General features: G+C 45.8%; 1 protein-coding gene across 1 annotated transcript in view; it reads left to right on the forward strand.

Moving 5' to 3' along the window:
* Window positions 1-2240: 2240 nt before the first annotated feature.
* Window positions 2241-20606, forward strand: part of LOC135032126 (bone morphogenetic protein 8B-like) — a 171824-nt gene continuing 153458 nt past the window's right edge. Inside the window, exon 1 of the mRNA XM_063954063.1 lies at window positions 2241-3238. Within this exon, the coding sequence (XP_063810133.1) occupies window positions 2854-3238 (385 nt within the window). The 5' untranslated portion in view covers window positions 2241-2853. The remainder of the gene's footprint in view (window positions 3239-20606) is intronic.

Genomic DNA, 20606 nt, shown 5'->3' on the forward strand with positions numbered 1-20606 from the left:
TGGTCTGACCCAAAAGTGACAGTTACATAACCGCCAAGTCGGAAGACGCCACTGCAGCCACCAGAATGTAACTCACCGCTGGCTCACCAGGATGAAATGTCGACATTCTAACATGTTGACATTTCATATCTGTCTACATGATAAATGTCGTCATATTCAATGTCGACATTATAACCATGATGACATTCTCATGTGGACATGTGTTTGTACCCAACCCATTTATTTGATAAGATGTTTTTGAATTGGGGGAGGAAATCCACGCAAACATGAGGAGACTATAATACTCCACACATCACCATGACCGTGAATTGTCAGTCTTGTGAGGGAGCAATGCTAACATGTACACTAACCATGCTACCGTTTATAATACCAGCTATATAAGATATAATACTGACAATTTATCATAACAGAGTTGGGACACATCTATAATTTATAACTAGTTATGTTAAAACGTTCACCTCCCAGCTATTTATGCTGCTGCCATGTATAATTAATACGAATCTTTGTCCATCAGGCATTGTATGATAATACCCCGTACACTGCTTCTGAGCCTTATCTCTACATTCCCACTTGCCAATTGCCTCCCTAACAACTCAGCTGACAAGTTTTGTTTTCAAAAGTGGCCCCAAAAATGTTGACTTCTAATTAAATATGATTAGTCCAAAACATTTTTAAAAACATATTTAGACCTTTAAAAAAATATATACCCCTGGGGTGTCAATCACCCCTAGTGTCCATAGGTCCCCATTGTAATACAGGTTGAGTATCCCATATCCAAATATTCCGAAATACGGAATATTCCGAATTACGGAATTTTTTTAGTGAGAGTGAGATAGTGAAACCTTTATTTTCTGATGGCTCAATGTCCACAAACTTTGTTTAATACACAAAGTTATTAAAAATATTGTATTAAATGACCTTCAGGCTGTGTGTATAAGGTATATATGAAACATAAATGAATTGTGTGAATGTCCACACACTTTGTTTAATGCACAAAGTTATTAAAAATATTGGCTAAAATGACCTTTAGGCTGTGTGTATAAGGTGTATATGAAACATAAATGCATTATGTGCTTAGACTTGGGTTTTATCGCCATGATATCTCATTATGGGATGCAATTATTCCAAAATACGGAGAAATCTGATATCCAAAATTCTTCCGGTCCCAAGCATTTTGGATAAGGGATACTCAACCTGTATTGCCTCCACCCCAATCCTTTCCCATAAAAGGCATCTCATATTTATTTAGGGTTGTCCACGTCATCATTTTATAATTATCGTTCATTTTAACTACCTGTTGCTATTAGACATTTTAGGATGTGAAAGGCTCTGTATAGTACATTACAGCAGGACATTGAAATTCTGCAAGATTAATGACAAGGGGTCTAATGGACAAAGGAATAAAAATTTCATTTATTTCCAATATGTTTTGGTGTAATAAGCTTCAGATATGGATACTTACATATTTCTTGAAGTGGATAGTAGGTTAAAGGTACTTTAGGAAAACAAAATAAAAAAGTCAATATAGCAGGGAAGCAACTGGGGGGCAAAGGGGGGGGGGGATGTGCCCAGTTGCTGGATTTGAGGGGGTGCTGAGATAGACGGAGACAAAAGGTGGGACAGGGCTTTTACACAGGGGCCAAGTTGCTGCCTTGCCCAAAGTGCAGAAAAAATCCTGGTTTTGGCCCTGAATAAAAGGACGGCAAATGAACTCTCAGGTGCACTTGACCCAACATATTTTCTAATGGAAATAAAATATGGAGCATACTGAAACGCAGGTCTGCAAGGCATTATGTGGAGCTTGTTATAACAAGGATATTCACGGCTAACTAAAACAACAGTAATAAAAGTTATACTTTGGTGTATGGGAATTCTGTTCTTGATTAGTGCTAGACTTGACACCTCTAGTGAAATATGAAACCATATAATCATGTAATCATCCTCGCTTATTTGTATAGTGCCACAACACTGCTGCCATGTCTGTGTACTGTGATTGTTGAATTTTGAGGAATTCAGTGAACGTGGAAGACTGTGAGAACTTGCTACATTGGATCACATATAAAAGAAACACAAAACCGTTCCATTCCATACAATTTAACACGTTATAAACCACTTGCAGTGACTGTGAAATGTTTTACAGAAACATAAAAGTAACCGATAAAAGAACATTTCAGTCGTCTTCGCTTTCCAGTAATAAATAGTTCACCTTGATTTCAGCAGCTTTCATCACGGGTGAAGAAAAGCGTTTTCACGAACAGCAGAACTAGACGCCACTGAACAGCGGTTAGGTTACAAGTTAACACCTATAATGTAATTTGCCAAGTAGCAGCTGAGCTAGAAGTGAGGGCTGGAGACCTCTAGTGCCCAGTACAGGAGGAAGCTCTGCCTGAGAGAGAGAGTGATCCACAGGAGACTGAAGAGCTGGCAATCGCTTTGGGAAATTGGAAACAGGTCTGCCAAGAATTCTCTATTGCTTCCGTGCTCAGTAAGATTTAACTGATACGATTTTTTTGGGACTGAGGGCTAATTTCTCGCCAGGCTATACCATACTATACTGCATGTGAGAGGTACCAAGGCAGTGACGCTCAGCGGAGGAGCCTTATTGAACTGTTCTATAAGATCCTTCAGAGGCGCTTACATCTCCTCATCTATGCACATTGCAACTAGGAATGTCACAATGGCTTGCATAGGATGCTTTGAAACACCCGATTATTGTTTTATCTGAATAGATATTCATTCATTTTCAATTTAGCTGCCTCTTTTCATGTATTCATCGTTCCAATTTAATTTGCTAAACGCTGATTCAGATTGAAATATCATTTTTGGAATTGTCACATATTTGGCCAGAAAAAAATGCTAAACTCTTGTCAAAGTCTTTGGATGGTGGTGTGTATCGCTGGATGTTTGTGGCACCTGACTGATGGAAGCTTTGTGAGAAACCACCTCCGATCAAGTTTTATCCAGCGGAAACTGAGTGGCCGGGAGAAGCGAGAGATGCAGAGGGAGATATTATCCATCCTGGGGTTGCCAGGGAGACCGAGACCTGCCAATGGCGGACAGTTCCCATCCTCAGCACCATTGTTCATGTTGGATCTCTACCATGCCATGTGTAGCGAGGAAGAAGAGGACGGGGCACAAGGGGTGTCCCGGGCCATATTCACCACCCTGAGCACACAGAGCCCCCCTCTGGGTGCGGTCATCAGCGAGGCTGACACGGTCATGAGTTTCGTCAACATGGGTAAGGATGGGTTCCATTTGCCAGTGCCATGGTTTAGCTATGAAACATTTTAGCTTTTTCAGGGATGTAATCTTTCTGTGTAACCCTGATGCATTGTTATAGGCTACCTATCATACAGATCAGAGCTGCATATACTGGCAGTCCGTACAGTAGTAAACTAATAGCATAGCATATTACATATAAACCAAACTTATTTCAGCTAGAAAAGTAATTATTTTACATTTTTTAAACTCAGAAGTGCAAAAAGGATATAAGGTATACCAGGAAGCGCTTCCTGATATACCTTATATCCTTTTTGCACTTCTATTTTTAGTTTGGTATTTCAGTAGTACCGTTTGGGAGCAGCTCAGTGTCAATAATTTTTAATATTATGCATGTAAAGTGAAAAAAACGAGCAGGATAGTTGACCATATAAGCGCCAGGGAATTTTTTGGTTTGATTTTTTAAACTCACCTGAAGTTTGTTATGAGGATTGGGGTAACTGCCTCATAGTCTCTATACTGGGGTAAGCGATCCCATTCATTTCAGTATAATTCTTTGCATTCCAGCAGTCAGCTTCACCAATAAAGTCACTTCTTGGTACATGTTTTCCTCACTTCTATATAGTTTTCAGGACTTCTCTCTGTTTCTCTGTAATTATTGGACAACTACTAGTAAATTCTGAATTTCTAGCTTTACAATCATTCTAGAATTTGGAATTATTCAATTCGTATAACTGATCTAACGGAATGCCGTCAGGATCCCTAACACCTCCCGAAATGCAGTTTGACATTTATTACAACAAATCATTCTACAGTATTGGAAATTTTTTTTTATTAGGCTTAGTTACTAAGGACATCAAATGTAAGCTATAGATACTGTACTATATCGTTGGGCTGCTGCTGCCATTACATTTTGAATGTATGGTTCTAGAATGTTTATTCACGTAACTAAAAACGCTGCTATGGAAATGTGAGTGCTGATTCTTTTTTTCTTTTGCAGGAAAAAGTGTGTGTTATTTACTAATATTTCTGGACCTTGCACCGCTCTCTATCTCGGATGTATATGTATATACAGGGCCGCTATCAGGGGGTTACTGGGGGCACAACTGTCGGGCCTCTCTGACAGAAATATATATTTCTCTATCGTCCTAAGTGGATGCTGGGGTTCCTGAAAGGACCATGGGGAATAGCGGCTCCGCAGGAGACAGGGCACAAAAAAGTAAAGCTTTTACCAGATCAGGTGGTGTGCACTGGCTCCTCCCCCTATGACCCTCCTCCAGACTCCAGTTAGATTTTGTGCCCGAACGAGAAGGGTGCAATCTAGGTGGCTCTCCTAAAGAGCTGCTTAGAGAAAGTTTAGCTTAGGTTTTTTACTTTACAGTGAGTCCTGCTGGCAACAGGATCACTGCAACGAGGGACTTAGGGGAGAAGTAGTGAACTCACCTGCGTGCAGAGTGGATTTGCTGCTTGGCTACTGGACACTAGCTCCAGAGGGACGATCACAGGTACAGCCTGGATGGTCACCGGAGCCGCGCCGCCGGCCCCCTTGCAGACGCTGAAGAGAGAAGAGGTCCAAAATCGGCGGCTGAAGACTCCTGAGTCTTCATAAAGGTAGCGCACAGCACTGCAGCTGTGCGCCATTTTCCTCTCAGCACACTTCACACAACAGTCACTGAGGGTGCAGAGCGCTGGGGGGGGCGCTCTGAGAGGCAAATAAAAACCTTATTAGAGGCAAAAAATACCTCACATATAGCCCACAGAGGCTATATGGAGATATTTAACCCCTGCCTAACTTCAAAAATAGCGGGAGACGAGCCCGCCGAAAAAGGGGCGGGGCCTATCTCCTCAGCACACAGCGCCATTTTCTCTCACAGAAAAGCTGGAGAGAAGGCTCCCAGGCTCTCCCCTGCACTGCACTACAGAAACAGGGTTAAAACAGAGAGGGGGGGCACTGATTTTGGCGATATTGTATATATATAAAAGATGCTATAAGGGAGAAACACTTATATAAGGTTGTCCCTATATAATTATAGCGTTTTTGGTGTGTGCTGGCAGACTCTCCCTCTGTCTCCCCAAAGGGCTAGTGGGTCCTGTCCTCTGTCAGAGCATTCCCGGTGTGTGTGCTGTGTGTCGGTACGTGTGTGTCGACATGTATGAGGACGATGTTGGTGAGGAGGCGGAGAAATTGCCTGTAATGGTGATGTCACTCTCTAGGGAGTCGACACCGGAATGGATGGCTTATTTAGAGAATTACGTGAGAATGTCAACACGCTGCAAGGTCGGTTGACGACATGAGACGGCCGACAATCTATTAGGACCGGTCCAGGCGTCTCAGAAACACCGTCAGGGGTTTTAAAAACGCCCATTTACCTCAGTCGGTCGACACAGACACAGACACGGACACTGAATACAGTGTCGACGGTGAATAAACAAACGTATTTCTCATTAGGGCCACACGTTAAGGGCAATGAAGGAGGTGTTACGTGTTTCTGATACTACAAGTACCACAAGAAAGGGTATTATGTGGGAGTGAAAAAACTACCTGTAGTTTTTCCTGAATCAGATAAAATAAAATGAAGTGTGTGATGATGCGTAGGGTTACCCCGATAGCAAATATTGGCGTTATACCCTTTCCCGCCAGAAATTAGGGTACGTTGGGAAACACCCCTTAGGGTGATAAGGCGCTCACACGCTTATCAAGTGGCGTTACCGTCTCCAGATACGGCCGCCCTCAAGGAGCCAGCTGATAGGAAGCTGGAAAAATATCCTAAAAAGTATATACACACATACGGTGGTTATACTGCGACCAGCGATCGCCATCAGCCTGGAGATGCAGTGCTGGGTTGGCTTGGTCGGATTCCCTGACTGAAAATATTTTATTCATGTAGAGCATTTAATAGGATGCATTCTATATATATGTATGTGAGATGCACAGAGGGATATTTGCTCTCTGGCATCAAGATAAGTGCGTTGTCCATATCTCCCAGAAGATGTCAGGGACACGACAGTGGTCAGGTGATACAGATCCCATACGGCAGATGGAAGTATTGCTGTATAAAGGGAAGGAGTTATTTGGGGGTCGGTCCATCGGACCTGGGGACCACAGCAACAGCTGGGAAATCCAACCTTTTTTACCCCAAGTTACATCTCAGCTAAAAAAGACACCGTCTTTTCAGCCTCAATCTTTCCTTTCCCATGAGGGCATGCAGGCAAAAGGCCAGTCATATCTGCCCAGACATAGAGGTAAGGGAAGTAGACTGCAGCAGGCAGCCCTTTCCCAGGAAAAGAAGCCCTCCACCGCGTCTGCCAAGTCCTCAGCATGACGCTGGGGCCGTGCAAGCGGACTCAAGGTGGGGGGGTAGTCTCAAGAGTCTCAGGGCGCAGTGGGATCACTCGCAAGTTGACCCCTAGATCGTACGAGTATTATCCCAGGGGTAAAGATTGGAGAGTCGAGACATCTTCTCCTCGCAGGTTCCTGAAGTCTGCTTTACCAACGGCTCCCTCCGACAGGGAGGCAGCATTGGAAACAATTCACAAGCTGTATATCCAGCAGGTGATAATCAAAGTACCCCTCCTACGACAAGGAAAAGGGTATTATTTTTCCACACTATATTGTGGTACTGAAGCCAGACGGCTTGGTGACACATAGTCTAAATCTAAAATGTTTTGAACACTTACATAAAAGGTTCAAATCGAGATAAAGTCACTCAGAGCAGTGATAGCGAACCGGAAAAAAGGGGACTATATGGTGTCCCTGGACATCAAGGATTACCTCCATGTCCAAATTTTGTCCTTCTCATCAAGGGTACCTCTGGTTCGTGGTACAGAACTGTCAATATCAGTTTCAGACGATGCCGTTTGAATTATCCACGGCACCCCGGGCTTTTTTACCAAGGTAATGGCCGAAAAGATGTTTCTTCAAAGAAAAAAGGCATCTAAATTATCCCTTACTTGCACGACCTAAAAAGGGCAAGTTCCAGAGAACAGTTGGAGGTCGGAAGAGCACTATCTAAAGTAGTTCTTCGACGGCACGACTGGATTCTAAATATTCCAAGAATCGCAGCTGTTTTCCGACGATACGTCTGCTGTTCCTAGGGATGATTCTGGACACGGTTCAGAAAAAGGTTTTTCTTCCCGAGGAAAAAGCCAAGGAGTTATCCGACCTGTCAGGAACCTCCTAAAACCAGGAAAGGTGTCTGTACATCAATGCACAAGAGTCCTGGGAAAAATGGTGGCTTTTTACGAAGCAATTCCATTCGGCAGATTCCATGCAAGAATTTTCCAAAGGGATCTGTTGGACAAATGGTCAGGGTCGCATCCTCAGATGCACCTGCGAATAACCCTGTCGCCAAGGACAAGGGTATATCTTCTGTGGTGGTTGCAAAAGGCTCATCTATTGGAGGGCCGCAGATTCGGCATACAGGATTTGATCCTGGTGACCACGGACGCCAGCCTGAGAGGTTGGGGAGCAGTCACACAAGGAAGAAACTTCCAGGGGGTATGGACGAACCTGGAAAAGTCTCTTCACATAAACATTCTGGTACTAAGAGCAATCTAAAATGCTCTAAGCCAGGCGGAACCACTCCTGCAAGGAAAACCGGTGTTGATTCAGTCGGACAACATCACGGCGGTCGCCCATGTAAACAGACAGGGCGGCACAAGAAGCAGGAGTGCAATGGCAGAAGCTGCCAAGATTCTTCGCTGGGCGGAGAATCACGTAATAGCACTGTCAGCAGTGTTCTTCCCGGGCGTGGACAACTGGGAAGCAGACTTCCTCAGCAGACACGATATTCACCCGGGAGAGGGGGGTCTTCATCCAGAAGTCTTCCACATGCTAATAAACTGTTGGGAAAGACCAATGGTAGACATGATGGCGTCTCGCCTCAACAAGAAACTGGACAAGTATTGCGCCAGGTCAAGAGATCCACAGGCAATAGCTGTGGACGCACTGGTAACACCTTGGGTGTACAAATCAGTATTTGTGTTTCCTCCTCTGCCTCTCATACCAAAGGTATTGAAGATTATACGGTGAGGAGGAGTAAGAACAATACTAGTGGCTCCGGATTGGCCAAGAAGGACTCGGTACCCGGAACTTCAAGAGTTGGTCACGGACGACCCGTGCCCTCTACTTCTGAGAAGGGACCTGCTACAACAGGGTCCCTGTCTCTTTCAAGACTTACCGCGGCTGCGTTTGACGGCATGGCGGTTGAACGCCAGATCCTAAAAGGGAAAGGCATTCCAGAAGAAGTCATTCCTACCTTGATTAAGGCAAGGAAGGAAGTCACCGCGAAACATTATCACCGCATTTGGCGAAAATATGTCGCGTGGTGCGAGGATCGGAGTGTTCCGACGGAGGAATTTCAACTGGGTCGTTTCCTACATTTCCTACAATCAGGATTGTCTATGGGTCTCAAATTGAGATCTATTAAGGTTCAAATTTCGGCCCTGTCAATATTCTTCCAAAAAGAATTGGCCTCAGTTCCTGAGGTACAGACTTTTGTTAAAGGAGTACTGCATATACAGCCTCCTGTGGTGCCTCCGGTGGCACCGTGGGATCTAAATGTAGTTTTAGATTTCCTCAAATCCCATTGGTTTGAACCATTGAAAAAGGTGGATTTTAAATATCTCACATGGAAAGTGACTATGTTACTGGCCCTGGCTTCCGCCAGGAGAGTATCTGAATTGGCGGCTTTATCTTATAAAAGCCCTTATCTAATCTTCCATTCGGATAGGGCAGAACTGAGGACTCGTCCGCATTTTCTCCCTAAGGTGGTATCAGCGTTTCACCTGAACCAACCTATTGTGGTGCCTGCGGCCACTGGCGACTTGGAGGACTCCAAGTTGTTGGACGTTGTCAGAGCCTTAAAAATATACATTTCAAGGACGGCTGAAGTCAGAAAATCTGACTCGCTGTTGTTACTATATGCACCCAACAAGTTGGGTGCCCCTGCTTCTAAGCAGACGATTGCTCGTTGGATTTGTAACAAAATTCAACTTGCTCATTCTGTGGCAGGCCTGCCACAGCCTAAATCTGTTAAGGCCCATTCCACAAGGAAGGTGGGCTCATCTTGGGCGGCTGCCCGAGGGGTCTCGGCATTACAATTCTGCCGAGCAGCTACGTGGTCGGGGGAAAACACGTTTGTAAAATTCTACAAATTTGATACCCTGGCAAAAGAGGACTTGGAATTCTCTCATTCGGTGCTGCAGAGTCATCCGCACTCTCCCGCCCGTTTGGGAGCTTTGGTATAATCCCCATGGTCCTTTCAGGAACCCCAGCATCCACTTAGGACGATAGAGAAAATAAGAATTTACTTACCGATAATTCTATTTCTCGGAGTCCGTAGTGGATGCTGGGCGCCCATCCCAAGTGCGGATTATCTGCAATACTGTACATAGTTATTGTTAACAAATTCGGGTTATATTGTTAAGGAGCCATCTTTAAGAGGCTCTTTCTGTTATCATACTGTTAACTGGGTTTAGATCACAAGTTGTACGGTGTGATTGGTGTGGCTGGTATGAGTCTTACCCGGGATTCTAATTGCCTCCCTTATTGTGTACGCTCGTCCGGGCACAGTACCTAACTGGAGTCTGGAGGAGGGTCATAGGGGGAGGAGCCAGTGCACACCACCTGATCTGGTAAAAGCTTTACTTTTTTGTGCCCTGTCTCCTGCGGAGCCGCTATTCCCCATGGTCCTTTCAGGAACCCCAGCATCCACTACGGACTCCGAGAAATAGAATTATCGGTAAGTAAATTCTTATTATTTATATATATATATATATATATATATATATGCACAAATGGAAAATAAGAGGCGTCACTCAGCAGACTTGTGAAAAATTCAAGGTAGTGTAATCAGTTTAGGCCGTACTGATTACACTACGTTGAATTTTTCACAAGTCTGCTGAGTGACGCCTCTTATTTTCCATTTGTGCATATACAAGGGTCTTTACCCTGAGGAGGGCACCGGAGCAAGGTACACCCAGCTGGGGAGGCCGAGAGTGCCGGAATGTGGTGTATATATATATATATATATATATATATATATATAACATTTATTTTTATTTGTCAGATGGAGACTTTCTGGAACCAGCTAACCAGTTCCGACAGTCAGTCTGACTAAACTTCGGCTTATGCAGACTGGTCAAGGGCTGTGACCATCACAACTTCGGTTGTGATGGTGATCGGATGCTGTGTCTTCGGACACAGCACTTGGATAGTAGATGGATGCTGGAGACGTTTATCTCCTGCAGGTGCCCCCTGCTGCATTTACATTTTAGTTATACAGCCGCTTTCCTGCAAATCTGAATTAGGACCATAGTGATATAAATTGTCACTTCAAAAGTAGTATTTTGCCTGGAGAGAAAAAGCCAGCACTCACATAAACCAGTAGAGCTAAATGTATTTTAGTTTTATTCTTTTGTACTGAGATCACAAGTGTGTATGTGTATAATTTTTCTGGGACTCCAGAGGAGGTGATCCGAATATATGTATTGTATATGAGACAATGTGGGGAGTCTTTAACCCAATCAAATTTGCAGGTTGTGCTCCTCCTAAAAATACATCTTTAATATCATTGTACAGGTAGATAATAATATCTGGCAAATCCCTTTGCTGCTATTTCATCTTCAGTTGGCAGGGGTATGCAGTCCTTATCCCCATTGCTACAACTTTGTTCCAAAGAGAGAGGTTTGAATTAACAAGCAGGAAAAGTTAATTTCTTAATCTGTTCAAGTCCGTCAATGATATCAGGCTGTGAAGCACATTTTTCTGTCCAAATGGAGGTACCAAGCTAGATGATTGCTATAGTACATACACACTGCAAGAGATTATCTCTAGCAATGACTGGAAATAGCATAGAGGTCATATTTTCAGAATAGACCCTTTAGTTTTATTTTGCCCATCTAAGATGAAAAAGAGAACTTATCTTTAATAGTACAAACTCTGTAAATATAAAGACAATCTCATTGTCTCTGTATCCTCATGAATTTATTGATGATGACCACTTTTGTAAAAGCCCTCCTCGATATAAAATACAAGTATGCCAGTGGTGCAAGTAGAAATATTTTACTGGTGGTACTGATTGTGCCAAAAAAATGGGCATGTTCACATGTCATGAGGGAGCATGACCACATGACACTAGGGGGGTGGCTATATTACACTAGGGGTGTGGCCACACAGCACAGTCCTTTTTCTTTGCACTCTGGAGGAAAGGCTAGAAATATATAGTACTGCCTCCAGTATAATAGAAATACAGTATATAATAATAACCCCAGTATAATAGAAGTGCATTGTAATGCCCCCACCAGTAGCGGATCTTGCTATGGGCAAGCAGGATTTTTGCCCAGGGCGCCGCCTTCCTAAGGGTGCCGCCACCGTCCGGAGGGCGCAGCCGCTGTGGCAAGATCCGCTACTGGGACCGTCCAGTGCTGTGTAGATGCCTGGTGCTGTGCGGTGCGCAATGAAATCATCGTGCACCGCTCTGCATTGTGGGCGTGGCACATAGATGCTAGAGGTCACAATTGACCTCTAATGTCTATGCGGTGCTATGGGAGAGACGTCATGACGTCTCTCCCATAGATCCGAGGAGCGGCGCCGGCGGCCGGAGATGGAGGGCAGCAGCGGTCAGGAAGCAAGAGCGGGGATTGTAAGTATTCATTTATTTATTTATTTTTTATTTTGTTTGTAAACGGCGCAACTAGAGGGCACAACTCTACAGGGGGCACAGTACTGGGGGCAATACTACTGTGGGCACAGCTACAGGGGCATAACTGACCATGCCCCTTCTCCATGAAGCCACGCCCCTAATTTTTTCGCCCGGGGTACCGCAAGGTCTAGATCCGGCCCTGGCCCCCACTATAATAGAAATGTATTGTATTGCCCCAATTTAATAAAAATACATAGTAATGCCCCCATTATAACAGGAATATATACTGCAGTAGTGCCTCCATAATAATAGACATATATAGTAGTGTACCACATTACAAAATAAATATATAGCAATGCTCTCATAATAATAGACATATATAGTAGTCTCCACATTACAATAGAAATATATAGATATGCCCTCATGATAATAGACATATATAGTAGTGTCCACATTACAATAGAAATATATAGCAATGCCCTCATGATAATAGACATATATAGTAGTGTCCCACATTACAATAGAAATATATTATATATAGTAATACCCCCATAATAATAAAAATATATAGTAGTGTCCACATTACACTAGAAATATATAGTAATACCCCCATAATAATAAAGATATATAATAGTGTCCACATTACAATATAAATATATAGTAGTGTCTACATTACAATAGAAATATATAGTAATGCCCCATAATAATAAAAATATATAGTAGTGTCCACATTACACTAGGAATATATAGTAATATCCCCATAATAATAAAAATATACAGTAGTGTCCATATTATATTAGAAATATATAGTAGTGTCCACATTACAATAGAAATATATAGTAGTGTCCACATTACACTAGAAATATATAGTAGTGTCCACATTATACTAGAAATATATAGTAGTGTCCACATTACACTAGAAATATATAGTAATACCCCCATAATAATAAACATATATAGTAGTGTCCACATTACAATAGAAATATATAGTAGTGTCCACATTACACTAGAAATATATAGTAATACCCCCATAATAATAAACATATATAGTAGTGTCCACATTACAATAGAAATATATAGTAGTGTCCACATTATACTAGAAATATATAGTAATACCCCCATAATAATAAACATATATAGTAGTGTCCACATTATACTAGAAATATATAGTAGTGTCCACATTACACTAGAAATATATAGTAATACCCCCATAATAATAAACATATATAGTAGTGTCCACATTATACTAGAAATATATAGTAGTGTCCACATTACACTAGAAATATATAGTAATACCCCCATAATAATAAACATATATAGTAGTGTCCACATTATAATAGAAATATATAGTAATATCTCCATAATAATAGAAATATACAGTAGTGTCCACATTATATTAGAAATGAATTATCCACACAGTGAAGCCAGAGACATGCCCAGTAACCCAGCCTGTGAAGAACAAATCCCGCTCAGTGCCGATGCATCACACAAGCAGAGTGAAGGGAAACAGATGGACACTGCGGGAAAAGGCACCCAGCCCAGTCCCCAGGCTCCTCTCTTCTCACCAGCTGCGGACGCCAGGAGAGGAAGCGTGATGGGATCTCACGACGTCACCGTGGTGCTCCCTGTAGCCCCGACAAAGTGGGAGCCGTCGTCATGCTGCCGAACATCATGGTCTTATTGCTCGGCAGCGCATTATAATTGCAGTAATGGCAGTCACAGGTGCAAAGTGTGCAGTACTGCGTACCTGCTGCCAAATTCTTAAGGGTACTCCATACCCGAGCATACCTGCGTACTTGCACCACTGGGTATGGCAATTTGGGAATCCCCCCAAAATTGCCTGAAGCTGGTTGGGACAACTTGCTAATGTTCCTTGCAATACCAGCATCCATTGGTTTCAATATGAAGTGCGCTGTGAAGATCTGACAAAGCTTTGTGTCCTCCAGCTTTGTGTGCTGCGGTGTATGCTGATTTCTGGCTTCATGTGACTGCGAATTTCTCTGTGAAAGAAGTGTTCACTATATGGGGAGGGGGGGGGGGAAGGGTCCACTTGTGGAAGTAGGTATGATGTAATGAGGAGTTGAGCTGAAGCGTACAAGCCCTTAAATAATAATGGGGGTAATTCTGAGTTGATCGCAGCAGCAAGTTTGTTAGTAATTGGGCAAAACCATGTGCACTGCAGGGGGCCAGATATAACATTTGCAGAGAGCGTTAGATTTGGGAGGGTTATTTGTTTCTGTGCAGGGTAAATACTGGCTGCTTTATTTTTACACTGCAATTTAGATTTCACTTTGAATACACCCCACCCAAATCTAACTCTCTCTGCACATGTTATATCTGCCCCTCCTGCAGTGCACATGGTTTTGCCCAACTGCTAACAAAATTGCTGCTGTGATCAACTCAGAATTAGGCCCAATGAGGACTATGGGCCTGATTCAGTGATGGACGGAAACTCAGTGCCGCTTGTAAGTAGCTTTGAATTTTCATCCGATTTTAAGGAGGAACATGCAGGAGATGTCTCAGTAGAAGAGACGACTCCTGTATGTACTGTAGCTGCAATCCCAGCACTGCGAGGTTTCAAGCTGGGATCCGGTGGTTGCGATGTTCCACACAGATGGCCAGCTGAGTAAGCCTCTGCTAACACAGTGGGTCATTGGAAGATCCTTGGCTCTCCCCTCCCAAAAATGGGGGCAACACTCCCCCATTTCCAGAAACACAGGCCTCCCCCTGCCCACTTTTCACCCCCTCAACACCACTGCCTGTCCATCAGGCAGTGGCAGAGGGGAACTATGGATGACATTGCAACGCCCATTCTGCGCATGTGTAGAACGGACCTAACTCAGCCGGGAATCTGCATGCTTCTACACTCCTGCGTTCAACTCTGAATCAGGCCCTATGGGGGGTCATTCCGAGTTGTTCGCTCTGTATTTTTTTCTCGCAACGGAGCGATTAGTCGCTAATGCGCATGCGCAATGCCCGCAGTGCGACTGCGCCAAGTAAATTTGCTATGCAGTTAGGTATTTTACTCACGGCATTACAAGGTTTTTTCTTCGTTCTGGTGATCGGAGTGTGATTGACAGGAAGTGGGTGTTTCTGGGCGGAAACTGGCCGTTTTATGGGAGTGTGTGAAAAAACGCTACCGTTTCTGGGAAAAACGCGGGAGTGGCTGGAGAAACGGAGGAGTGTCTGGGCGAACGCTGGGTGTGTTTGTGACGTCAAACCAGGAACGACAAGCACTGAACTGATCGCCAGTAGCGGATCTTGCCACGGGCAAGCAGTACTTTTGCCCGGGGCGCCGCCTTCCGGAGGGCGCAGGCAGTGGCGGATCTTGCCACGGGCAAGCAGGACTTTTGCCCGGGGCGCCGCCTTCCGGAGGGCGCTGGCGCCATCCGGAGGGCGCCGCACCGTGGCAAGATCCGCCACTGCTGCCCGCTGTGTCCCTGTCCGCCTCCGCTGCCGTCCCCGTCCCGATCCCCGTCCCCGTCCGCCTCCTGAAGGGAACTAGACGCTATGCGTCTAGTTTCCCTTCCTGGAGAGTAACTTTGCTGAGCGGTGCGCGATGACGTCATCGCGCACCGCACAGCAAAGGTCCTCTCTACGAAGGGAACTAGACTCATAGCGTCTAGTTTCCCTTCGTGGAGAGGACCTTTTGCTGTGCGGTGCGCGATGACGTCATCGCGCACCGCTCAGCATTCAAGCTGCGCTTTTAATGTACAGGGGGCGTAATTGACCACGCCCCCTGTATTAGGCCACGCCCCATTTCCTGCCCGGGGCGCTCTGCGCCCTTGAACCGGCCCTGGGCGCAGGGCGCCTTCCGGAGGGCGCCGCACCAGGGCAAGATCCGCTGCTGCAGTGTGTGCCCCCCGGCCCCCGCTGTCGCCCTGCTGCCGCTGGCCGCTGGGAAGGGAAACTAGACGCGTACGCGTCTAGTTTCCCTTCGTGGAGAGGTCCTTTACTGTGCGGTGCGCGATGACGTCATCGCGCACCGCACGGCCAAGGTCCTCTCCACGAAGGGAACTAGACGCTACGCGTCTAGTTTCTCTTCGTTGAAAGGACCTTTGATGTGCGGTGCGCGATGACGTCATCGCGCACCGCGCATCATTCCAGTCTGTACAGGGGGCGTAAATGACCACGCCCCCTGTATGAAGCCACGCCCCCCCCCAATGCCGCCCGGGGCGCCAGAAGCCCTGGAACCGGCCCTGCTGATCGCAGATGCCGAGTAAGTGTGGAGCTACTCAGAAACTGCTAAGAAGTGTCTATTCACTATTTTGCTAATCTTTTGTTCGCAATTTTGATAAGCTAAGATTCACTCCCAGTAGGCGGCGGCTTAGCGTGTGCAAAGCTGCTAAAAGCAGCTTGCGAGCGAACAACTCGGAATGACCCCCTATATACATAAGTTAAGTATGCAATCAGCCTGTCACAGTAGAACATTTTCTATGATTCAGTATTTGTATAGATAATATAATATTCATACTATAGTGAACTGATGCATACAGTATGTTGCAAATAAGTTTTCTGCCATAAATAGCAGCTTATAATGACCAAATGTGTTATATTTACCTGCACTCATTATGCAAACAGAAACACAAGCAACATATCTTGGCATGATTAGCCTATAATTTCCTTGTGGTTACTCTGGTTACTCTAAAGAACAGGTTACCACAATCTACCCACCCACATTCTTCCTGGGCTAGTGTGTGTTGCAAAACTGGAAAGAACTGCTGAAAGTACAACTCTATAATTGCTTCTTTTCAATCACATACTTACATGAATTGTATTAACTCAAACAAAGTTTGTTAATCAAGTCAAAGCCCTGCCCCACCCCACCACAACTTTGGGGGTTATTCAGATATGTTAGCAAATCAATAAAGTTAGCAATTGGGCAAAACCATGGTGCACTGCAGGTGGGGCAGATGTAACATGTGCAGAGAGATTTAGATTTGGGCAGAGGCGATTGCTAGGCAACGACGACCATCGGACGTCTGGCATGTGCCGGTTCTGACCCGATCGCACCGCTGCGAAAAACTGCAGCGTGCGATCGGGTTTGAATGACCCCCATTGTACGGGTGTCGGGAACCGGCCAGCAGTGGGAGGCAGGGACCCAGCAGCATGGCCAGCAACAGCCCTCTTCCTCCATGGAGGTAGGAGCCACCGCTGGTAATATGTATTTATCAACCAAGTAATTTCTGCGCAATATATAAATGATAAGTTGGTGTTATCTCTGTCAGGTTCCGGAGCCTTACCTCCGGCGGGTGCTCCCACGGGTTAACGTCCCGCTGGATGGCGCGGCTGCGGCGGCAGGGTGCTGGTGGCGGGACCTTCTGGACGGATGTGTGGCTGCCAAGGGCCGGGGGCCGAGGGTCTGGAGAGCCGGGCGCTGCGGCGGGGATCGCTGCGGTAAGGTCCTCTAGTGGTGACACAGTATAGTGTGTCAGAGACAGAAGCTGGCTAAAGCTGTGTGCTAACAGCTAAGTATGTCTCCTGTGTTGGGGGAAGCCATGTTGGAGACCAGAGTATTATCAATGAAGTTCCCAATCTGTGTCCAGCCAATCCTGCGTGTTCTCCCCTAATAAAAGGGGGCTGACTCAGAGGGAGAGTGCCAGTGCTTCAAGATACCTCCTTGTGAAAGGTTCTCCAGCTCTGTGCTCCCAGAATGGTTCCCTGGTCCTGGTTGCTCCCAGAGCCGGCCTTAGCCATAGGCAAACTAGGCAATTGCCTAGGGCATTTGGTATGCTTAGGGGCACCAGCAGCTTCTGCTGATTAAAATGATATGCGGCATGCCTATATTCTGTGTGTGACTGCGGCTGTATCTGCATACGAAATGCTACGTTGCAGTGTATTCCTGGATATCACGGTAATGTAGCATTTCGTATGCAGATACAGCCATAGTCACACACAGAATATAGGCATGCTGCATATCATTGTAATCAGCAGAAGCTGCTTGTGCATCCTAGCCACATAGTAATGCAAATAAGATGCATTTTCATAACCAAAAGGCGCCCGATGTTAGCAGAGCTGCCAGCTGACTCATGCCAGGCATCTCCTGCAGAACTAGCGCGGTGCTAGGGGGCACCAGCCAAAATCTTGCCTAGGGCATCATATTGGTTAGGGCCGGCTCTGGTTGCTCCCATCCATCGGTTACCTAAACGCTGCTGCAGTCCTGCTGTCTAAGTCCGTTGCCACTTGTAGAAGCGCTCACGGGGTCCCAGTTCGTAGAGGTGCTCCAGGTGCTAACGGCGGTTACTGCAGACGTCTTCATTTCTTTAAAGTCCAAGTTCTTCAGCCTCGTCTTTCAATCACAAACCACAGTCCTTATTTCTTCAAAGTCCAAGTTCTTCAGCCTCGTCTTTCAATCACAAACCACAGTCTTCATTTCTTCAAAGTCCAAGTTCTTTAATCTCGTCTTTCAATCACAAACCACGTCTTCATTTCTTCAAAGTCCAAGTACTACAGCCTCATCTTTTAATCATAAAACACAGTCTTCATTTCTTCTTTACCGGAGTTCTTCAGCTTCACTCTTCAAGTCATTTAACCATAGACTCTAATTCTTCCAGTTTCTTCACTTTCTCCAATATTCGAGTACAGCCTGATTATTCATTAAAACTACAGTTATCTCCTACGAAGTCCTCCTTTTCTTTACGCCCTCCGGCCAACGTTAACACTTAGTTTGGCTTCCACCCCATGAGGAGGAATTACATTCAGCCACCTCGTTTCCTCTCCTCACAGGTAGCTGTTCCTTCAGCCAAAACTCGGTTGTCGGAACCCCAACTTACGCCGTGCGTGACAATCTCTGTGCAGTATATGGCTGTATTATGCAAAGTATTGTTAGATAATGGACCAAATTATATCTCTGTAATATATGGCTGGCAATGTGGGTTATCATTGTGCAATGCCAGTATGTGTGTACATATGTGGCTGGCAATCAGGATAATACTGCAATATATGGAAGCCAGTGGGGTGTCAATGTCACACCAGTTACTCGCTCTAAATTCTGAATTTATTGGATTCAAGCACATCTCAATCAGAGTGCCAAGCTTAAACCACATATAAAGTAGGTGGACAGAGAAGTACATTACTGCTTCCAAGGGTATACGTTCGAGATCCCGGCAGTGAAAATACAGACGCCAGAATCAGGGCCGGTTCTAGACCTTGTGACAGCCAGGGCGAAAGTTTCCTATGGCGCCCCCCCGACAGGTAAAACAGGGTTAGTGCACGCCATAGTCGTGTGCCAAAAAATATGGGCGTGGTCACAGTTATGCCCCCCGTAGCTGTGCCCCCCGTAGTTTTGCCCCCTGTAGAGTTTTGCCCCCTGTAGCTATGCCCCCAGTAGTTGTGCCCCCAGTAGCTGTGCCCTCAGTAGTTGTGCCTCCAGTAGTTTTGCCTCCTGTAGCTGTGCCCCTGAAGTTTTGCCCCCAGTAATGTGCCCTCAGTAGTTGTGCCCCCAGTAGTTGTGCCTCCTGTAGCTGTGCCCTCAGTAGCTGTACCCCCAGTAGTTTTGCCCCCTGTAGCTGTGCCCCTAGTAGTTTTGCCGCCAGTACTCTGCCCTCAGTAGTTGTGCCCCCTGTAGCTGTGCCCCCAGTAGTTGTACCTCCTGTAGTTGTGCCCCCTGTAGAGTTGTGCCCCTGTAGCAGTGCCTCTGTATTTATGCCTCTAGTAGCACCGCTTACCAATAAATAAATAAATACTCACCAGCACCGCTCCTGCTTCCTGACCGCTGCTGCCCTCCGTCTCCGGACGCCGGCACTGCTCCTTGGATCTATGGGAGAGACGTCATGACATCTCTCCCATAGCACGGCACAGACACTAGAGATCAATTATGACCTCTAGCATCTGTGGCCACTCCCACAATGCCGTGCGGTGCGCGATGACGTCAGGTGCACCGCACGGCACCAGTAGTTGCTCTAGCCACGGCGGCTGCAGCACCCTCGGGACAGCGGCGCCCCAGGCAAAAAGCCTGCTTGCCCGTGGCCAGAGCCGCTACTGGCCGAAATTTTAACACCCGCCAGAACACTGATGCCAGAATCCCGACCAGGTCAGCATGCCGGAACACCGACAGCTGGGATCCCGAAGGTAAGTATAGCCGGGAGGATTAGGATTTGGCTGCGTAGGGAGGGGGAAAGGGGGGGGGGGTTAGGTTTAAGCACCAGGCACCACCCAGGCGGGGTTAGGGTTAGGCTGCAAGTAGGGGATTTAGGGATAGGCACCCCAGGGGGAAAAAGGTTTTGACACTAAGGAGGTAGGATTAGGGTTAGGCACCAAGGAGGGAGGTTAGGGTTAGGCTGTGGTAAGGGAGGGTTAGGGGGTGGGTGGATGTAGAATACTTACCTCACTCCTGTAGGGATTGTGACCATTGGGATACTGGTGTCTGTATTTTGACTGCCGGCATCCCGTCTGCTGGGACTACATACTGATCCCCCCCAAGGACCACATGAAGGACTACACTCCTTCATTCTGGCGGGCGGGCCGGATGCCGCTGTCAGGATCTTGACACCTGGCATCCTGCCTGCCAGTAAATAGTATGTATTCCCCTTTAACTTATATGTAAGAATTAAAAATACACTGTGTGGCTGTTAAATATCTACACCTAAAGGTGTGTAAACACTGTGAGACCCTTGCTATGCCCGATTTTGACTATGCGATTTCCCTTGAACTCCCCCAGAGCCCAGACAGCACAGATTTTGACTATCTGTACTTTCGATTTTGTCTATGTACAATTTTGACTAAGTGCCAATTTTGACTATA

This window comes from Pseudophryne corroboree, chromosome 2 (genome assembly GCF_028390025.1).
Source record: "Pseudophryne corroboree isolate aPseCor3 chromosome 2, aPseCor3.hap2, whole genome shotgun sequence".
Classification (NCBI taxonomy): Eukaryota; Metazoa; Chordata; class Amphibia; order Anura; family Myobatrachidae; genus Pseudophryne; species Pseudophryne corroboree.